Here is a 21206-nt window from a genome sequence, read left to right on the forward strand (position 1 = left end):
GACTACACCAGATCAGGACCCACCTCTCAGCCCGCCCACCAGAACTGGCGTTTTCAAACCGCCAATCAAACTTTTCATTGTCTGCCAGCCTCTTTGGCCAGTCGGGTAATCCGACGCACCGCCCTCTGCGCCAGCTCACGCCTGTGACGTCAACGACGGACGCACAGTCTCCGCGCTCGTCTTTTCCAAGGCGTACCGGAGAACGGTGTCGCTCACCCTATGACGCGGAAATCAGGACTATAAGGATCTGGAGGCGACAAAGGTGAAGGACGGAATCACCGGCCCCGTATTTTGGGAATTGAACCGAGTAAGTTTCAAGTAGACCGTAGATAGTGTCCCAAAGGTTGACTGAGGTTTCAGTTCCTCTGAGCCCTTTTTAACCCAGTTCATTCTGTCATCTTTCGTCCCTTTTTACTTCGTCCCCTCCCACAAACCCTCAATTTGCTTAGCCTAGTTCTTTTTGCGCACGCGCAGAAGTCCTTTGGCAGCCCTTGTAATTCCAGTTTTCAGAGGTTGGGGGCGCGTATTGTCCGGCGATGGGAGATTGGGGGCCCGCCCGGCTTTTGGCGGCCCCTTTGGGAAAGGATGGGTGCCCAGGTCGGCCACAGGCCAGGGTGAAATTGCCTTCGTTGATCTGAGCCTTGGCGGCCAAAAGATAGCGAATGTGAGGACTTGTTTTACAGTTAGTCATTGTCTTTTTCAGGATTCTAGTTTTTGTCATCAGAGAATCGAAAATCCAGGTACGGAAGGGAGCTAACAAATTTTAAGTGTCAAGTGGAGGGTACTGAGCGCCCCCAAAAACGTGCCTGAGCGAAAATGGATAAGGAGACAAGTTAGGGGAGACATGGAAAGCTCCATGTAAGATGCTATTTCACGTGGGCCTTGAAAATTGAATAGGGGTTTTTAAGGCAAGAAAGACAAGACTAATTCAAAAAAGCAAAGGCACACAGGCAAGGGTGTTCTGGTACCGTTGAATGGTCAGCCATGACTAGAACAATGACTTAACGTTTTTGACACATCATTTCCTCTAAAAATGATGAAGGCTGTAGATGAGCTTCCCAGGAAAGTGCATACACATGTCAAGACATTTTACATGTAATTTCGTTGGGAAATTGTGAAACACCTTGAAACGGCCAAAAAAGGAAATACTGGATATCTTGTATAGCTCACTCTTCCAGGTTATCTCTTTCATTGTCTTTGAGTTACTTTACATTTGTGTAAATTGTGGGAAATGATTATAATGGAAAGTAGTCTTGCAATTAATTAATTAATTAATTAATTAATTTTGCAGTTATTGCTCTAACCAGTTTTGCACCTATTAACGAATTTCTTCCAGTGTTGTTGATAGTTTTTTAATGGAATTTTTTTTTAATTATTAATTATTTATTTTAACTAGGCCTCACACCCATTTTGGGTCTTGAACTCACCGCCCTGGGACTGAGTCTCATGTTCTACTGACTGAGCAAGCTAAGCACCCCATCCCCAAACCAGTTTGCAACACTTAAACTAGTTCCCTGATTACTTAAATAAAATATCTGACATGTATTCATTTTAAATCAATTTATATTTAAATGCCTTTGTTTAAAATTATCTTTTAATAGTTTTACAGAATTCACAGGAATGTTTGAAACTCACCCAAAATTCCATGGACTTTAGGTTAAGAATATCTGAGTCAGAACATAGAATGCATCATGACAGGCTGTAAAAGGTTCTACTAAAAGGTAGGCAAATATGAGGGAGTCAAACTTACCAGAGTTTGTTTGCTTACCTGAGCTTGTTTTTAACCCAGCTAGTTTTGTCCAGTTCACTTAATCTTTAAGTCTCTGTAAAAAAAAAAAAAAAAAAAAAGTTGGAAGACAAACCTAATTGTAATTGTGAGGATTTAAAACAATACATGTAAAGTAACTGGCATTTTTACACAGTACTTTTATTGTTTCTTTAAAGCCTCTGTTTAGGGACGCCTGGGTGGCTCAGTGGGTTGACTCTGTGCCTTCAGCTCAGGTCCTAGGATAGGGCTGGCTTTGGGCTCTCTGCTCAGCGGAGAGCCCGGGAGCCTGCTTCTCCCCACCCCCTGCTGCTCTTCCACTTGTGAGCTGTCAAATAAATAAATAAGATCTTTAGAAAATAAATAAATAAAAAATAAGGCCCCTGCTTAAAAGCCAGTTAGATGTCCTTATTCTGTTTTTTAGACTTACAGATTATGTTATAAATAGGCGCTGAGGAATTTTTAATCTTGAAGTTTTAACATTAAAATCATAAAATTAGATCTGTGTTTTAGACAAGTTACACAGCTTATGAGAAGGATAAACGACCTCTAGAAGTGTTTATAAACTATTCCCATATTATAGTGACAGTCGTGGAAAATATTGGAAGGAGATAAAAGCCATTCCAGAAGTTGAATTGGTAGGACTTAGTGACAGATTGATAAATGATAAAATGGTAATAATGTTACATTTTGTCAAGAGTGTGAGAAAGTAGACTTAGAGGATCTTGACTAACAAAAGTAACTTCCTGACCCCCCCCACCCCCCACAGCCTTTGCATTGGAAAGTTAAATTGTGCCATATCTTGTTGCTTTGTGTTAATCAGTATCTTCCTCTTGTATATGTATGAAGGTATATTTGATTAGCTACAGAATATATTTCTTAAAATCACCAATTGCAAACTTGTTAGGTACACTAGGCAGGAGTTTTAGAACTTAATTTTCCAAGTCACAAAAATAATCCTTAGGTGAGGGTATGAAGGAAAGTCTCTGAGATGAGAATGATGAAAAAATCTGATTTGAGGAAAATTTTTACTTTCTGCACTTTTGCAGTTCCAGCCTCTATTTCCTTAGATGGTGGTTCTAACAAGGAAAGGAATTGGAAAGCTGGTATTCTGTCCTTTACGATTTGGAGTTTTTGCAAAAGGAAAAGTTAGCACTGGATCTTGCTGTATTGATAACTTGTAGCTTCCATTTTATTTTATTTATAAATCTACGTCTTTCGAAAGAACTTGAAATGCTAGGGTGTCTAGGTGGCTCAGATGGTCAGCCTTCTGCTCAGGTCGTGAACCTCCATCTGGGAACAAGCCCCATGTGGGGCCAAGGGCTCAGCAGGGAGTCTGCTTCTCTCTCTGCCCCTCCCCCCTAATTGTGCACTCTTTCTCTCTCTCAAATTAAAATATAAAATCTCAAAAAAAAAAACTTGAAATGCATAACACTTTGCAGTATGAGATCCTTTTAAATACATTATTTAACAAATGTTTTGGTTGTGATCAAGCTAAAGTACTTCCCTTCATGGTTTTTGCATTCTAGTGTGTTAGACAGTAAAATTGTAATTACAGGTAGGATACAAGGATACAAAGTGGTGATAGGAATGGGTAGAGTTAAAATTGTCAGGGCAGAAATGTTTTAGATTGAGTGAAAGAAAGGCCTCTTTGAGAAAATGACATTTATAGAGACCTGAATGAACAGAGAAGTAATCCCTACAGATGTAGTCGAGAGGGTAAAGAGAACAGCGAGAGCGAAGGCCTTCAAATGGGAATGGCCTTAGCATGTTTAAGGAATGGTATATCATAGTTAGAGTGAGCCTGTTGGGAAGAATTGTAAGGCCAGATCGAATAGTGCCGAATAGGCCAGAGTAAGGACTTGGATTTTGAGTATGATAAGAAACCTTTGAAGGATTTTGTCCCAGAGATTGACATGCCCTGATTTACATATTTAATGATTATTCTGACTACTATCTGGAGAATTGATGATAATGGAAGAAGAGTAGACACAAGCACAAGTTACACTGTTCTTGCAGTAGTTCAGGCAAGACACAATAATAGTGTGGACCAAGAGGTTGTAATAAAAGAAATAAAAAATATTCTTATTCAGAATATATTTTATAAAGGTAGAGCTAACAAAAGTGCTCCTGGATTTGTTGTGGCATATGAGGAAAAGGATTTCAGAATTTTTGGCTCAGCAATATTGTGATTGGTGTGTTCTAAGATGGGGACAACAAGGCAAAAATAGGTTTGTTAAAATTTGAGAGTTCAATTTTGTCATTTTCTTATAAAAGAAATATTTAAGGTAAATAAGTGGAGATGTCAAATGGACAATTGAGTATTGGAATGGAATTCCACTTCTAGCTAATGGGAGAAGTCAGCACTGGGAAATACAGATTCATGAAACATCAGCATGTAGCTGAGGAGCTTAAAGCCGGAGACTCTCAGAAAAGATATTTGTGGTGATAAGAAGGGAGCCCAGGACTGAATGCAATTGTGGGGAGCTTATTAGGGTAGAGCAAAGTAGAATGGTCCAGAAAAGGAAATTGAGAAGGAGAGGAACTCTCCTGGAAGCCAAATGAAAATGTTTTCAAGGAGAGAGTTTAACTGCAGTTGCTGCTGAGAGGTCCAGTAGTCAGTGGAGATCACTGTTTTCAGTTTCCCTAGAATGTTAGAAAGGGAAGCCTGACAGGATGGGTTAAAGGGAGATTATGGGGTGAGGAATGTGGTTATTCAGCACTAAATGACACCTAATTGTTTTTTTGAGTGATTAATTCAGACGAGTAGCTCCATTTTATATGCATCTCAATAAATACGTCTTTATTTGCATATTTTCAAAAATGGCACTTGGTTTAATCTACTGCAGCCTGTTTTAAAAGTGCCAAAATACTCCTTGGTTGATTTTGGTGACAATGCATGTTTAGTTGAAAATTTGAAGTAAAATGCATTAATGGCTTTGTACTCTCTTAACTGGATGTCGCTTTGAAACATTTTCTATTTCTGTTAATCTCTGCAGGGTTGCTGCTGGAGTAACTGATTCTGACTGACAGGGTAACAGATACAAATAGGCTTTGATATTATGTATATTGAATGTTAAAGAAAGATACAAGGCAGGGACCCCTGGGTGGTTCAGTGGGTGCAGGGACAGCCTTCTGCTCTGGTCATGATCCCAGAGTCCTGGAATCAAGTTCCACATCAGGCTCCTTGCTCAGCTGAGAGGCTGCTTCTACTTCTGCCTGCCCGTTCTCCCTGCATGTATGTGCGCGCACTCTCTCTCTCTGATGAATATGACAAATAAATAAAATCTTTAAAAAGAAAAAAAAAAAACAGGCAGAAGAAGGAGGATACAAGACAGAAGAGATAATAGGGACGGTATCTTCATCTCATCTGGAGTCCCAGACCCAGCACTTACCCAAACTTCGCAATTAATCTACATCTACTTTTTCCCCCTTTACCTATAACAGCATGTGTGATAAGGGCCCAAGTGTTTTAGGTCACCTTGATATGTAAAAGCCTTAGCCCCTGTTTCCCACCTATCTCCAGTGTCATTCTTGTGGCATAGGCCCAAGGCCTGCATACCAACTAAGAGTGGCTCCCACCTGGGTGCAACAAAAGAGTCGGAAAAAACAATCCCTGTACATCTTAACCCTCCTGTGTCCAAGAATACCATATCATGGGAGCCTGGGAAATACGGTATAGGAAAACCATGTTTAGGTGTTTTTCGTAGACAGGCCTGCACCATCCCACGCCCTATGTTAAGCCTTACTCATTTGCTTATTTTTGTGTATGTACCTCTAGCAATGCAATGAAGATGACACAATTATTCAATAAATTTTTGAGTGACTTCTGTGCCAGGGAATGGGAATGCATCAGTAAACAAAACAGAAACCTGATTTCATTAATACTAAATTCTAGGAAGGAAAAAGAATAAAATTGTATAATAATGTTAAAAGGTAAGTGCAATGGGAAAAAAATAAGGCAAATTTGTCTGAAAATTTGCAGTTTTAAATATGGCTATGGTAGGAGACTTCATTGAGGTGACACACCTGAATAAGATGTCAGCAAGTGAAGGAGTGAGCCATGTTATTTAGGCGAAAGTGAAAACAGCAAATCCAGAAGCCCTCAGTTGAAGATAGGCGAGCCAAATTTTAGAAAAAGGCAGAGACCAGTATGGCAGGAGCTGAGGGAACAAAGAGGCGTGCAAAGTGACTCAAGGAAGGAAGGGCTTGGGAATTGCGGTCCAGGAAATAAAACATTAGAAAGGGAAGAAAAAGCCAACCCTGTAGCTTACCAGTTGCATTCTGCTTCTAGTAAACAGAAATTAAATTAAGGAGCACCTGGCTGCCTCAGTAGAGTGTGGGACTTGATCTTGGGGTTGTTGTAAATACAAGGCGCACTTTGAGTACAGTTTACTTGAAAATAAAACTTTGGGACTTGGGGGCTCCTTTAAGCATCTGTCTTCTACTCAGGTCTTGATACATCAGGCTTCCTGCTAAATGGAGAGCCATCTTCTCCCTCTGCCCCTCCCCCCTGCTCGTGCGCTTAGAGCCACCGGGGACCCTGGAGATTGTGTATTTTAAAATACAACACCTTTTTTAGTTTGCAGAGATGGAGAATGTCTGATCTCTTAATCTTATACTTTGACTTACTGACTTAAAAAAAACTAATTTGGTGAGAAAGGAGTAGATTTTATACCCAGTGAAGATAATCTGGTCCTGCAGTATAAAGTGCATTAAACAATAAAGCTATGATTTATGATGTACGAGGTTAAAAATTATTTCAAAAGTAAAAACAAAGGCCAATGAAAAGCAAATAGGTAAGAGACTAAAGATCAAAAAATTTAGAAAACACAAGGCCATGAAAATTTCCACAGGTAATTGGAAGTGTTACCCCAGACTTTGTCCTCAGTCAGCCAACTTTGTTGAGACCTCAAATTAAATGCTAATATGAATTATCACTTGGGACTTAAAATATTTGCCTTTTCTTCTTTCAATTAACAGGAATGGAAACCGAAAGTGGAAATCAAGAGAAATCAATGGAAGAAAGTACTGAAAAGAAAAAAGAAGTAGAAAAAAAGAAACGGTCACGAGTTAAGCAAGTGCTTGCAGATATTGCTAAGCAAGTGGACTTCTGGTTTGGAGATGCAAATCTTCACAAGGATAGATTTCTTCGAGAGCAAATAGAAAAGTCCAGAGATGGTTGTAAGTTTACTTGCCTTCACTGTATACAGTTACCTAAAATGATATTGTAATACAGTGTGGTACTGACATAGTCCCATCATTTTATATTTTATATTTCCACGTGAAAATAAAGTCAGTTTACCGGTAAACAGTAATTTCTTCTAAATTTTTGTGGAGCTCCTGGCAAGCCCAGGTGTATAGCGCCTGACACTGCTAGGTCAAAAAGTTTAATTCAAACAAGGCATTTTGAGTCCAAATCCAAAAAGCATTATACACAGAGAGGCAGTTTTAATTATATAAATGCATTTGACCCGCAGTTTAGCTTTTATTTATATTTACATTGTTAACTTTTGTTAGATGTTGACATATCACTCCTCGTGTCTTTCAACAAAATGAAAAAATTGACGACAGATGGAAAGTTAATAGCCAGAGCACTAAAAAGTTCATCTGTTGTAGAGGTAAGAATAGTTCATCTGTTGTAGAGGTAAGTTAAAAATTGTTACTTACTTTATCAATAAATTAGTTTATTATTAACCTCCTTTCAAAGTTGGACTTAGAAGGCACCAGAATAAGGAGAAAAAAGCCACTGGGTGAACGACCAAAGGATGAGGATGAACGGACTGTGTATGTGGTAAGTAAGCCATTTTAAAAAAAGCTCAAAGCTAGCGATCACAAATGACAAACAAAAACATTTTTAAATTATGAGTAAAAAAATTTATTTACCTCAAGACAGTATTTGTATTTAATATTGCTCCTAATTTACTACAGGAATTACTTCCCAAAAATGTTAATCACAGTTGGATTGAAAGAGTATTTGGGAAATGTGGCAATGTTGTTTATATAAGCATACCACATTACAAATCTACTGGAGATCCAAAGGGATTTGCCTTTGTGGAATTTGAAACAAAAGAACAAGCAGCAAAAGCTATTGAGGTAGGTCCAGAACCTAAAAAAGAAAGGCAAAAAAAATTAGCAGTTGTTTTAAATAGTTTTCTAATAGTACCAAAATTAAAATGGTTTTAATGTATTGATTTTTCAGTTTCTTAACAACCCACCAGAAGAAGCACCAAGAAAACCGGGTGTATTTCCTAAGACAGTAAAAAACAAGCCAATTCCTGGGCTTAGTGTATCAGGTAATTAAATTTAAAATATTTAAGTAAATGTACTTGTAGAAAAATGAAAAGTAATGATTTTATTATTACAGAAGAAAAGAAAAAGAAGAAGAAGAAGAAAGGCCGAATGAAGAAGGAAGACAATATGCAGACCAAAGAGTCAAATACGGACACAACTAAGGAGAGCGACAGTAAAACGAAAAGATCTAGGACAACGTCTGAGGGATCAGAAGTAGAAACAACTGAACCTCAAAAGCCGCCCTCAAAAAAAAAGAAAAAACGGGAAAGACAGGAAGTTTCCGGCTTACCTGTAGTCAGAACAGGGAAGAGGAAGAGAAGTATCTCTGAAACAGAATACCCAACTCCCAAGCCAAAAGTAAAGAAAACAAATCAGAAAGACAACATTAAAAAAGATACAGAAATTTCCAAAGAGAACAAAGGTACCAGAAACCATAAGGTGTAAATGACAGAAAAGTTGTTTTCTTAAACTTACAACTTATGTCTGTTTTTTTTTGGTATTTTAAGACATGGAAGTCTCTACTGAAGAGGAAAAGGATACTGGAGATGTAAAAGATGGATCCCTTTTAAAAGCAAAAAGGAAGCATAAGAAGAAACATAAAGAGAGGCACAAAATGGGAGAAGAGGTTATACCATTAAGAGTCCTTTCAAAGTAAGGAGATTACATTTCTGTTGAAAATTGACCCTCTCCATCACCATTGCTAAAGTGCAATTCCAATTTATATTGAACAGAGTTGCATATTAGCAACAGTCATGGCACGTAGCCAAGATCTGCAGATTAGATTCAACTTAATTGAGGATTAAAAAGGAACCACCACACTAAAACATGGAAGCACTTATTTTTACCATGTCACAGCAAGTGCCTCCATGTTAAAGTAGAGGGTGTTCCTTAACAGGCTTAAACAGTTTAAATATACCCACAGATATAGTCAAGTCCATGAGGTTTCCCCTAAATACTTCTAAAAATGCAAAAGTAAGACTTACCATCACTAAAACATGGAAGCACTTACTTTTTGAGTCTCAAAGCAAGTACATCCACGTTTAAGTGGTGGGGAGCCCAGTCTTGAAAAAAATTGAATCCTGAACCTGTAAAGTAAGTTTTAAAATAAAATTGTGTCCATTTAGAGACACCTCCACTGAAACATGGAAGCACTTACTTTTTGTTTTACACAGCAGGTACCCCCATGTTAAAGCAGAGGGGAATCCCCTTGGGCTCTATAAAGTAACCAACTTGCCGTTTTTACACTCGGAGGAATAATTTGGGTTCACTTCTACTAAAACATGGAAGCACTTACTATTTTAAAAACAAAAGAAAGTATTTCCATGTTAAAGTTAAAGGGAGTCCAATTCAATGAAGGAATAAAAGCTAAGGTAAAAAAAAAAAAATGTAAAAATACTATACCTTTTGAGAAAAAAGTTTTTCGTAATTTTCCAGGCTTGTACTCCGACCGTACCTATCCTCTTGAAGGTTAAAAGGCAAGGACTTCAGGCACTTGTATTTATACTATTCTTAACTGCTGAATTCCTTTTGCCTTTTTATCTCAGAGAATCATTACAAGAGGTTTTTGTTATTCTAATGTATCAGCTCTCAGGGAATGTATGATCCTGGGTGGGTCTGGATACTTTTTTTTTTTTTTTTGAAGTATACAGATGTCAATAATAACTGCTAAGACCATTACCACGAGATATCCTCCTCTTTAAAAAAAAAAAAATCCCCTATCTACTTGTTTGATGGCATAGATTAGAGTAACAATGAGTGCTCCTGTGGAGCCTGGAGAGGCATTGTGTTTCTATCTGGAGGAGCTCTAGCTGTTTGAAGAAACATCTACATGTTAAATGTATGTAAATAAATAAAATGCTTCCATGGGGTGTTTTTTTCTTCTTAGAAATTCCTTTTGATTCAAGTAAATACTAAGGAATGTTATCTCTCACATAAGAACCAATTTAACAAATAATCTTTAAATTATAATCAGCCATTATTCCCTCAGAGATGACAAATTGTTGCTATTTAATTAATTCAAAGCTTTTATTTTCATAAAAACACTTAAAGCATATTCAAGAATTAAAATCGCCAAATTTAAAACATTTAATCTGAATGTTGGATCAGGGGAAACTCCCCTTTTCATATTTCCTAGATCACTTGGAACTCAAGAAGTAATTTGAATGTATGTTTAAAGAAGGAAAAGTTAGGAGTGGTTAAAAGACACTGTGAATATATATTTAGGTATTTTTACTTGCTCATGTCTGTTCACTACTTCAGAAGTCCATTCTTTTCATTACAGGAGCGAATGGATGGATTTGAAAAAAGAGTATTTAGCACTGCAAAAGGCCAGCATGGCTTCCTTAAAAAAAACGATATCCCAGATAAAGTTGGAGTCAAAAATGGAAACAAACGGAGTACCTACTACATCTGAGATAAAAAATGAAAAAAGTAAACCAGCGCTATGATAGTTTTTGTAGCATTATATTGTATTTATATACTAACATACTAATTCTGATTTATTATAGGCTAAATCTTAATTTTTTAAAACTTAAATATACAATGGTAATTATTAAAAACAATTACTGATTTGTCGTGTCCAAATGTGCTGTTTAAGCTTTTCATAAGAATATTTGAAGTGGTTGTTATAAAATCTGTTTTTTCGGGGCCCCTGGCTGGCCCACAAGAGCATGCCACTCTTGATCTCAGGGTCATGTGTTTGAGACCTACATTGGGTGTAGAGATGACTAAAAACCTTTCTTAATGATTTAAATTTGCATTCTTAATCAGATTTAGTAATGTGTACCTAGTTTATGAATGGAGCTAGTTTGTAGCAACAAAAATTGTAATTTCTCATCTGCAATTTTATCCTAATATATTAAGGTATATTTTGAATTCTGGTAAGTTGAAAATACAAATTTTCACATTTTAATCCTAATGTTTATAGATTATTTTACATGTTCTCTTTTTATTTCTTTATTAAGTAAAGTACTTTATTCAGGTAAGGGAAAGGGGGCGGGTTTTTTGTTTGTTTGTTTAAGGTTTTACAAGTGTTTCTCTAAAATACTTTGCAATTAGAGTGATAAAAGTTTTGGTATTTTATTTCATGGTAATCTGCAATAAGCAGTATGGCAATTACCCTAATTACTTCACAGTTAAATTTAAATTAGGTAAATTTAAATTATTTAAATCAGCCTAAGAAATCGTTGTTTTCAGGTGGGCATACTAAGTATTCAGTTAAGTGTAAGAGACTTATTTCTGGTCTTTCCTTTTCAAATCAACAGCAAACAGTGAAGAGGGTTGTCCTCAGGAAAAGGTTAATGCAGCAGGACCACAGTTTGTGAGTGGCGTGATTGTGAAGATCATTAGCACTGAGCCTCTACCTGGCAGGAAACAAGTCAGGGTAATGCTTTTGTGTGTCAAGGGTAGTTGCTGTTCTTTCCTCTTTAAAATTTACCCGTGTGAAAATGTTTTGCATTATAGAAAACAAAGCAAATCAAAATAGAATTTATTCCTATGCAAAATAATACTTGTAGGATTTGATTCCACAGTAACTCTTGTGTTTGAGTTGAGGCAAAATCTGAAGTCTGAAATTGAAACTCTTCAGTGGATTAGATTTGCAATGAGTACAGTTGAAACATCTTTCTATGGAACTGCACTTTGTGCTTATTTTTCTTGATGCCCTTAATGGTTGACTATTGTGTAGTTGAATGAGCAATCCTTACTGTGGACATTATAACTTAAAAGAATAAAAATAGTAAGATGCTGTCATAATATTATTTCTTTAGGGGACATTGTCTGTTTTCAGAGAAAAAGGGTTTTAGAAAATACTTCCTGCCAAACCTTTTAAAGATTTGTTCAACATTACAGTTCATCTGAAATTATTTTGAACTTCTAATCATCTGCTATTATTTGATTTTTGCAGCAAACTAAAGAGTTTGTAATTTATTTTCATTAGAGCTCTTAGCTTTCAGTAGGTTCTGAACAATTTTGTGATCTAAAAAAAGTCAGAACTATTTTCATATAAAAGAGTTAACATGCTTATTTTTAACGTAACATAAACTCTTTTTGTCTATTAGTCTTCTTGGAAATTGAAATTTTTTCCTGGGAGAAATGCAGGATTTTTCTGGAGAAAGAATGTTTGTTAATTTTATTTTTTTTAATGTTGTTATTATTTTCAGTCTGTGCTGTTTTAAAATGTGAAACAGTTACAGGAGAGTGAAAATATATTGAAAAGCTACAAAAATTTTGCATACATATGCAAAGTTTTATGTAATTTACAAATTATTATATCTACTGCTCTGCAGTCTTTTTTTATTTCTGTATTTTATTTTTGAAAACCTTTCTGTACCAACACAATATTTTTTTCTTATTGACAAATTCTGTGTAAAATATCCTTTGGCATAGCAGATATATTTGAAATTGTTACACTGACATGCATCATCCTGTAGTATGTTTACATTTTACATAGATTCTTACCAGTCAGAGTTTTTAACTTGCATAAATGAGGTTGCTCACTGTAATTATCTTGTGAACACTCTTTTATCTGGAATCCTGTTTCTATCCTGTAACATCCTTATCACTAACACATAAATTTAGTTTCTGTTTACCATATTGATGAGGGATTTGGCAAATCCCAAGTTGGTATTACCAACTTGAATTCAGAGTATGGTAGCAATATAGAATTTCAGGTCAGAAGGGTTAAAAATTGAGGATGTAAATGATGCTGTGGCTAGTCAAGTTGAAAAAATTTAAAAGTAAAATTAGGCAAAGTTTGCTATTTGGAATAATTGTAATAGACTTTATATTCATCGAAGACCTTTCTATTATCTAAATAGTAAGTATATCAAACATTCTTCATTTATTATCATCAAAATCATAAAAACAGGTTAGCAGTTGCTGATATTTTCCTGGAACAAAAACTGAGTTACATGGTGGTTACTGCTGTTTGACTTGCCCTTGTGATTACCAGGCTAATTTGTCTTTTAAAGAAGGGTTTTTAGTCCAGAGATTAGCCAAAGTTATAATGTATATATCCTAAATACCTTTTGAATTATAGTAATTGAAGTATAGTAATTATAGTAATCTATCTGATAAATCAGTTACAGAACTTATTATTACCACTTAACACATTCAGATTTCATCAACTTGATACCAGTTATTTGTCTTGTGTTCTGTTTAAATTGAGTACTAAAGTATATAGGGAAATTGGAAGAATTGGCAAGTATTTTTCTCTCCAGTTATCTTATTTTTTCATTAAATTAGCAATCATTTATTATGTGCCTATTTTGTTGGGCAGTATGCTAATAGTAGGGATGAGTTAAGACTTAGTCCCTGGCTTTTTTTAGGTTTTTACTGCTTATTCTTTATTATTAACTAATAAACTTTTCTAATTTTATGATCAAATAATATTTTCACATACTGCTCTGGTTTTTCTGTAATTCAGACTTTAAAAGCGAATATATGAAAATAATCTAAATTCCTTGTGGCTTGAAATTTGTGTCAAAAGGAAAGGAAGCCAGATGGGTAAAACACTTCTTTTTAAGCTGGGAACCTCCAGTAATTTCTTTAGCTTTCTGAATGGAAGTTGATGAATGAAGACTTATGTAACATTCCTGCATAATTGCATTGTTTACACCTCAGAACATGCTGGGGGAAAAAATGATTAGAAATGCAGGAATCTTGTTAATTTGCCCTCACAGCAGGCATTATAGATAGAACTATTCCTTGCTGCCTGACTACTAGTTCAGAGGAGACCTGGTGGGTATTTTATCAGAAAGTATGAGCTTTTGAGCTATATTACCATAGATCTGCTCCAGAACCTAGGATTTTTGTGGGTTCCCAGGAAAGTTTTTTTTCGTGAATTCAAAAAAGTTGAATGTTTATTTCATACATTTTAGGTCATGAGTGATTTTGTACAGATGAATGTAAACACCTTGTCCACCAATCCATTGTGGATTTTTTGTTTTTTGATTCTATTCATTATTGTAACTACACCAAGACTTGGAACCTCTTTTTGTTTGGGGATTGGCAGAAATTACCTGATACTCTTCTCTACAAATATGTTGTCCTTATGCAGTGTTTCCATTCTAGTAATATTTTAGGATTGTGCTTAGTTAAAAGAAAGTTATGATTAGAGTTCCCAATTTTGTTCAAATCACTTTTTAAGAGTATCTATGTGTGTTTTACCGGTGCCTGGCTGGCTCAGTCAGTGGAGTGTACGACTGTTGATCTTAGGGATTTGAGTTCAAGCCCCATGCGAGTAGAGATTAGTTAAAAATAAAAAATCATTAAAAGAAAATATTTGTATATATTTTAGAAGAAATGTTTAATGTAGGATAGTTACTCATTTTAAATTGTATATGGCTGACTTATATACTACATTCTGGCACAACCATGGGAATAATTTTAGGGTTATTGTGAAACATTTTTATTATTTATTTAAAGTCTTTCTAAATTCTAATGCAGGATACATTGGCAGCAATCTCAGAAGTTGTTTATGTTGATTTGCTAGAAGGGGATACAGAGTGCCATGCTAGATTTAAAACTCCTCAGGATGCTCAAGCTGTAATAAACGCATATACAGAAATTAAAAAGAAACACTGCTGGAACCTCGAGATCCTTTCTGGTAAAAACTCATAGAACCTTCTTTTTAAGTAATTCTTATTGAAGGGTGATTGTATTATATTTTCTTAGTTTCCTAGGAAAATTGGTTTAATTTTCATACTCTAATTTGCATAAAGTGGTATTAAATATAATCAGACAACTACAGTTTTTTTACCGAAATGTGATTAATGCCTTGAATATGTTTCTTCATATATATCAGTGATGATTGTTTTTGTTTGTTTTTAAGGTGACCATGAGCAGAGGTATTGGCAGAAGATTTTGGTAGATAGACAGGCAAAACTTAATCAGCCTCGTGAAAAGAAAAGAGGCACTGAAAAGGTAATTCATTTTTTTGGTTTTTGTTGTCATTGTCATTTTTCGGTAGCCTAAGTTCAACATTCAGTTGAATGTTCTCTGAAAGTGTAGCCTTAAAATAACTTTGGTTTTGCTAGACACAATAATGATTTATATGATATTTACAGCATTTTAGATTGTGAGAGAATACTTGTTTTTCTGGACTTTGAAATACATGAAATTTAAGTTATTTTACCCATAAGGGTACATAATTTAGAGTCTTCTTGTTTTCCTTTCTTTATTGTAACAGTGGTGGCAATTTAATTTAAACAATATTTCTAGCTGCTGTGTTGTAGTTTAGTTGTAAATTATTATTTAAAGATTGTCTTGATGGTAAAACACAATGTATTTGAGAGTGTAGGGTTTTGGGGGTTTTTTTGGTGTTTTTTTTTTTAAAGATTTTATTTATATATTTGACAGAAATCACAGGTAGGCAGAGACTCAGGCAGAGAGAGGGAGGGGGAAGCAGGCTCCCTGCCGAGCAGAGATCCTGATGTGGGGCTCCATCCCAGGACCCTGGAATCATGACCTGAGCTGAAGGCAGAGGCTTTAACCCAGTGAGACGCCCAGGAGGCGCGGGAGTGTAGTTTTTAAAGTTATGATCCTCCACAAATAATATTGGGAAACTTTATGCATAGGGTTTGCTATAGCAATGATAAGCTTTATTCATTTTTCTCTAAAATACTCAAGAAGTGAAGCAAACTTAAATACATTAAATAATTTGAAGCAAAACTCTCGGTAATTTTGTTTTAAATAACAGTAATTTATCATACTACTGTTGCTTGTGAGCTATCAGGTTTATTCTTTTAAAACAAATTATTAGGGGATGTCTGGGTGGCTCAGTCCGTTAAGCTGCTGCCTTTAGCTCAGGTCATGATCCCAGGGTCCTGGGATCAAGTCCCACATAAGGCTCCTTGCTCAGTGGGGAGCCTGATTCTCTCTCTGCCTCTGCCTGCTTGTGCATGCATGCTCTCTATCTGACTCTCTCTCTATCTGACAAATAAATCAATAAAATCTTTTTTAAAACCAATAAATAAAAGAAATTATTATATGTGTAAAGATTAGTACATCTGTAAGTACTTAGGACAAATTAGGACACATAAAAACTAATAACTATTACCAAAATTTTAAAATGCCTATTATGAGATAAAAATATGAAAAGTTATGCATTCTTCTATGAATCATTAGCACTTAACATCATACTTCCTGTATTTTAGGTTTGTTGATTTAGGATTCTAATTCTCTTTGTTTTATTAAATAAAAATCTAGTGCTTTTTCATCAGCCTTGCATGCCTAGGATTCACTGGAAGATAAGATTATTAGGGAGGAGGTATCCTAATGGTCTTTGTTAATTCTGTTTACATGAATACAGACTGAATTTGCTGAGAGGTGGGAAGGCCTTGTCTCTCTCCCACCCCCCCACACCCAGTCCCTGAGACTCTTTCAGGTCTATGAGGTGTTAATTTCAAAGCCTGCTTGAGATTATTTAAATGTTAAAATCATTGATCCAGAGCTCACTAAAATGAAATCAGTTTGTTAAATAATAGTTATCCTTCTAATTGGTGTGAAGTTTCATTTAAGTTGTATATGTTTTTAAAAGTAATAATTAGTCATTTTGTTTCCTTGAGAAGCCTGACCTCCATAAACTAAATTCAAGGCGAGGAAATAAACACTGACCAGGGAGTTTTATAAATTGGGTTGGAACATAATGTGTAGCTCTGTTACTCTGTTGGAAAGTTGTTTTCTGATCTCATTTATCTGTTGTACCACCAAACTTTTTCTTAGCATGATTTGTTTCATAAATAGTACAGGATCCTAGTTGAAACTATGAAAGTAGCTAGTTGGCTTCTATCACAACTTGAAAATAAGGTACTACACAAAGTGAGTATTGTACAGGACTTTCAGAGAAAACAATTAGTATGTCAATTGACTTTTTTGATAATTCATTTAATTAATATTTTTTGGTTGCTCATTTTTGTTGCCCACTGTTCTAGGAACTGGAGATAGAGCCAACAGTAGCAAAATGCCCTGGTTTCGTGAACTTTACATATGACCAGTTTAGGTCAGGTGATGACAGGTGCTGTGTAGAATAATCAGATTAAATGGTTATCATGAGATAGCTTTCCATCAGGTGAGGTTGTCTGGGAAGTTCTCTGAAAGTGACATTAACACAAACCTTAGGAAAGTGGAACAATCAAGCAGGAGACTTCAAAGGCACAGCTTTCCAGGCACAGGCAGCAGAAACTGCGGAAGCCTTGAAGAGAAGGAAGAATACTGCGAGTAAGCACCTTATTAAAGGAAGTTAAATATTTTTTAAAAAATTTAGCAGCCAAAAGTATGACATTAGTACTTTTCTCATATGACAGCTTTACATTTCCACAGTAATGTTGCATTACTTGGTCCAAAATTGAATTAAAGAAAAGCAATGGTAACAAATTCTGCTTCTTAATTTTCAGCCTATGATGCAGGGGAGACTGGGGAAAGTTTCCTAAGCCCCAATCAGTTTATACAAAATTAAAAGACAAAAACAGGAGTAGGTGAAGGAAGAAGTTAGTTTTTACATATGGTATTTTTCATGTAAAAATCAAATGTGGGTTCTCACAAAAGATCACTAAGATGACGGAAATATGTGCCAGATAGGGTCTCACTCATTCTCTAAACCAAGCCTTTGTAGTCTTTCCTATCACTCTGAGCACATTAGTAAAATTAGATAACAGCTACCAGAGACAGAGTGAATCTTTTCTCATTTGTCTTTATCTTGTAAAGCATATTTGAAATGTTTTTATCACCAAGGTCTTTTCTATACAAATTCTCAGTGGTCAGATATTCAGCAGGTAAAGACAGAATTCACTAAATCTGTGAACAGAGTTATAAATAACTTACATTTTGACTCACTTCTCAGATGAATAGGCTCTTAGTTTAATCAGCTAAAAAATTCAATAAATTAAAGTGACTTCCTATCAGTGACCACAGTCACCAAACACTTGAATGAAACTCTAGTGAGTACTTAACTAGAATCTATATTTTTATTTTAAGATTGGAGAAATTGCTTAAAAATAAAATCTTTTTTTGGGTGCCTCGGTGACTCAATTGGTTAAGGGATTGCCTTTAGCTCAGGTCATGATCCTGGAGTCCCTGATCAAGTCCCGCATGGGCTCCCTGCCCAGCAGGGAGTCTGCTTCTCCCTCTGAACCTCCCCTCTCTCTTGTTCTGTCTCATGTGCGCTCGCTCTCTCTCTCTCTCTCTCTCAAATAAATAAATAAATAATAAAACCTTTAAAAATTTTAAAAATGAGGGGCACCTGGGTGGCTCAGTGGGTTAAAGCCTCTGCCTTCAGCTCAGGTCATGATCTCAGGGTCCTGGGATCCAGCCCCGCATCCTTCTCTCTGCTCAGCGGGAAGCCTCCCCTCTGTCTGCCTACTGGTGATCTCTGTCTGTCAAATAAATAAGTAAAATATTAAAAAAAAAATTTTTTTAATGAAAATAAAATATTAAAGTATTTATGTAAGGGTATAATAATAAGTACTTTTTTTAAGATTTTTATTTATTTGACAAACAGAGATCACAGGCAGAGAGGCAGGCGGGGTAGGGGGGGCAGTGCAGGGGGGTGGGGAGCAGGCTCCCTGCTGAGCAGAGAGCCAGATGTGGAGCTCTATCCCAGGACCCTGGGATCATGACCTGAGCTGAAGGCAGAGGCTTTAACCCACTGAGCCAGCCAGGTGCTCCAAAGACACTCTTTCTGACCAAACTTTAGACAGGCTTCTCTGAGCTGCCTTTTCCTCCAGGCCTAAAAGCTTAAAATTTGCCAGCATGGAGTGGCTGGGTTATTTTGTTTGTTTGTTTTGTTTGGGGGTTTTTTTTTGTTTGTTTTTAAGATTTTATTTATTTATTTGACAGACCCAGATCACAAGTTGGCAGAGAGGCAGGCAGAGAGAGGAGGAAGCAGGCTCCATGCCGAGCAGAGAGCCCGATGCGGGGCTCGATCCCAGAACCCTGGGATCATGACCTGAGCTGAAGGCAGAGGCTTTAATTCTCAGTGATATGGAAGGAAAGTGGGAATGTTTTAGTAATTCTAAGATTTAAAATCTATTATACTTGGGGTGCCTGGGTGGCTCAGTGGGTTAAAGCCGCTGCCTTCGGCTCAGGTCATGATCTCAGGGTCCTGGGATCGAGTCCCGCATCGGGCTCTCTGCTCAGCAGGGAGCCTGCTTCCCTCTCTCTCTCTCTCTCTCTCTGCCTGCCTCTCCGTCTCTTGTGATCTCTCTCTGTCAAATAAATAAATAAAAATCTTTAAAAAAATAAAAAATAAAAAATAAAAAAATAAAAATAGAATCTATTATACTTAATAAACCACAATCCTAAACATTTCTCTCTGTGATTGATTTGGGCTAAGCTTAATTTATCTCATTTGTCTACTTTCCCTCTTTTAAAACAATTTTATTCAAACTGATAGTTGTGAAATCTTTTACTCATAATTATCTTTTTGTTTTGTGTATCCAATACCTTATAATTTCTAATTTCTTTCTCCACAGTTAATCACCAAAGCTGAAAAGATTAGACTTGCAAAGACTCAACAAGCAAGTAAACATATAAGGTTTTCTGAATATGACTGAGAAACAGTTTTGAGTCAACTCTTAAGATTTCATTGGATACTTGAACTTTTCGTAGTAAATCCATTTTATTTTGGTAGTAATAAATAGTGTTTTTCTGAATCCTATGTTAATTAGAAGAAACACCTTTGTTCTTTAACTTGTAAGACTTTTTCTTTGGACAAGTACATTGTATACCACAGTTTTTCATTAAACATTTTATTTGCTGAAATTATTTATACAAATCAACCTCAAAGTGATTCAGTAAATATGTTTTTAACATTAGTATTAATTTTGTTTTTATATTACAAAAACAATAATATTTGCAAAAATATTACTACATAGTTTAGAAAAAAAATATTTGACAGTGTACACACTGTACTTCTTATTTTGTAATTTGCTTTTTCCTTTTCAAGTATTTTTTCATGTTGATTTATACAGACTTCTGTGTGATATTTCATTCTGTTTATTGTACTTTCCTTATCTGAGCTTCCACTGAATGGGCCATATCAACTGTTTCCAATTAAAATGTTAAACTTTAAAAGTATTGAGTTTGTTTCTCATAAATGAAGTTAAACATTTGATTTTCTCTAACCAAAATACCAGATACTGTGAACACGGCGAGGAAGAAATCTTCTAAGAATCACCTTAGGCGTAACGGAACTCTCTATCATTTTATTCAGAAAAATCTCAGACCTAGCATATTTAAGGCCTTCTTAGAACTGAACCTACAGGGTCTTTCATGACTGGCATCTTAATCCCTTATCAGAATATCAAAAACATACTCTAGACAGCCAAGGTGTGTATTTCCTTGGGCTATAAACCATTTGTAGTTCCATCAGCTTTGTCCAGAAGTAGGCTTAATTTTGGTGCCCTTTCTATGCATTGTGGAAGACCAGAAGTCAGGAAACTACTTCTATGGGCCAAGGATTTGAGGAGATTGGCTGCCTCAAAAGTAGGGGTGACAATAGCTTATCACGAGTAAAAATTCTAGCTAGTTTCGTTTCCCTAGTGTAGTGGTTATCACGTTCGCCTCACGAGTAAAAATTCTAGCAAGTTGCCACTGACTCCTTTTTTTCTTCATAAAAGAAATCTAACAGACACAGTCTAATGGAGGAAAAGAAAGATCTGTAAATAGTTGCTAAAGTTTATTATGAGGATTATGACCAAATATGCTTCAGATGTTTCAGAATAATTAGAAGTTAGATGTCTGTTTCAAGGATTCAGTTGATAGCAGTGAGGACTCTCTTTAGATGACTTTGGAAAGGTTATCAAAATTTCAGAAATTTTCCCCATGGCAGTTTTTAAAACAATATAAGTGCTCATTCAGCAACTATCTTTGGCCAGTTTTAGCACTTGGGAGATACTAGTGAAGCAAATCAGATAAATTTTCATGCATGGGCCTTATAATCCAACAGTAGATAGAGACAGTAAACAAAAATAAGTAAAGTTACATACTTTGTTAGGTAACTCCTTAGGACAAACAGAAAAGGGGAAGGAGGAGACACTCCCATTTGTTTGTTTATCTTTGTTTATTCTTTAATTCATTTAATTAAAGGAATATTTATGTAGCCCCTAGTACATATTAGACACTGACACTGTAGACTTTAGAGATAAAA

General features: G+C 35.9%; 1 protein-coding gene across 5 annotated transcripts; it reads left to right on the top strand.

Annotated features, from left to right (window-relative positions):
* The first annotated feature begins 170 nt into the window (after positions 1-170).
* LARP7 (La ribonucleoprotein 7, transcriptional regulator) lies at positions 171-20134 on the top strand. Of its 5 annotated transcripts, XM_047718248.1 has the most exons (14): positions 179-307; positions 1602-1721; positions 6749-6949; positions 7286-7386; positions 7476-7559; positions 7697-7861; positions 7968-8061; positions 8133-8480; positions 8566-8710; positions 10341-10489; positions 11323-11441; positions 14507-14666; positions 14892-14983; positions 19531-20134. In XM_047718248.1, exons 3-14 carry the CDS (start codon positions 6751-6753, stop codon positions 19609-19611), a joined length of 1737 nt encoding a protein of 578 aa, XP_047574204.1. In that variant the 5' UTR covers positions 179-307; positions 1602-1721; positions 6749-6750; the 3' UTR covers positions 19612-20134. The 5 variants fall into 5 exon arrangements, with proteins under 5 accessions (XP_047574203.1, XP_047574205.1, XP_047574204.1 ...); XM_047718247.1 differs by lacking the exon at positions 1602-1721 and having other exon boundaries at positions 171-307; XM_047718249.1 differs by lacking the exon at positions 1602-1721 and having other exon boundaries at positions 176-311.
* The last annotated feature ends 1072 nt before the right edge of the window (positions 20135-21206 follow it).

The sequence above is a fragment of the Lutra lutra genome, chromosome 2, assembly GCF_902655055.1.
Source record: "Lutra lutra chromosome 2, mLutLut1.2, whole genome shotgun sequence".
NCBI classification, from domain to species: Eukaryota; Metazoa; Chordata; class Mammalia; order Carnivora; family Mustelidae; genus Lutra; species Lutra lutra.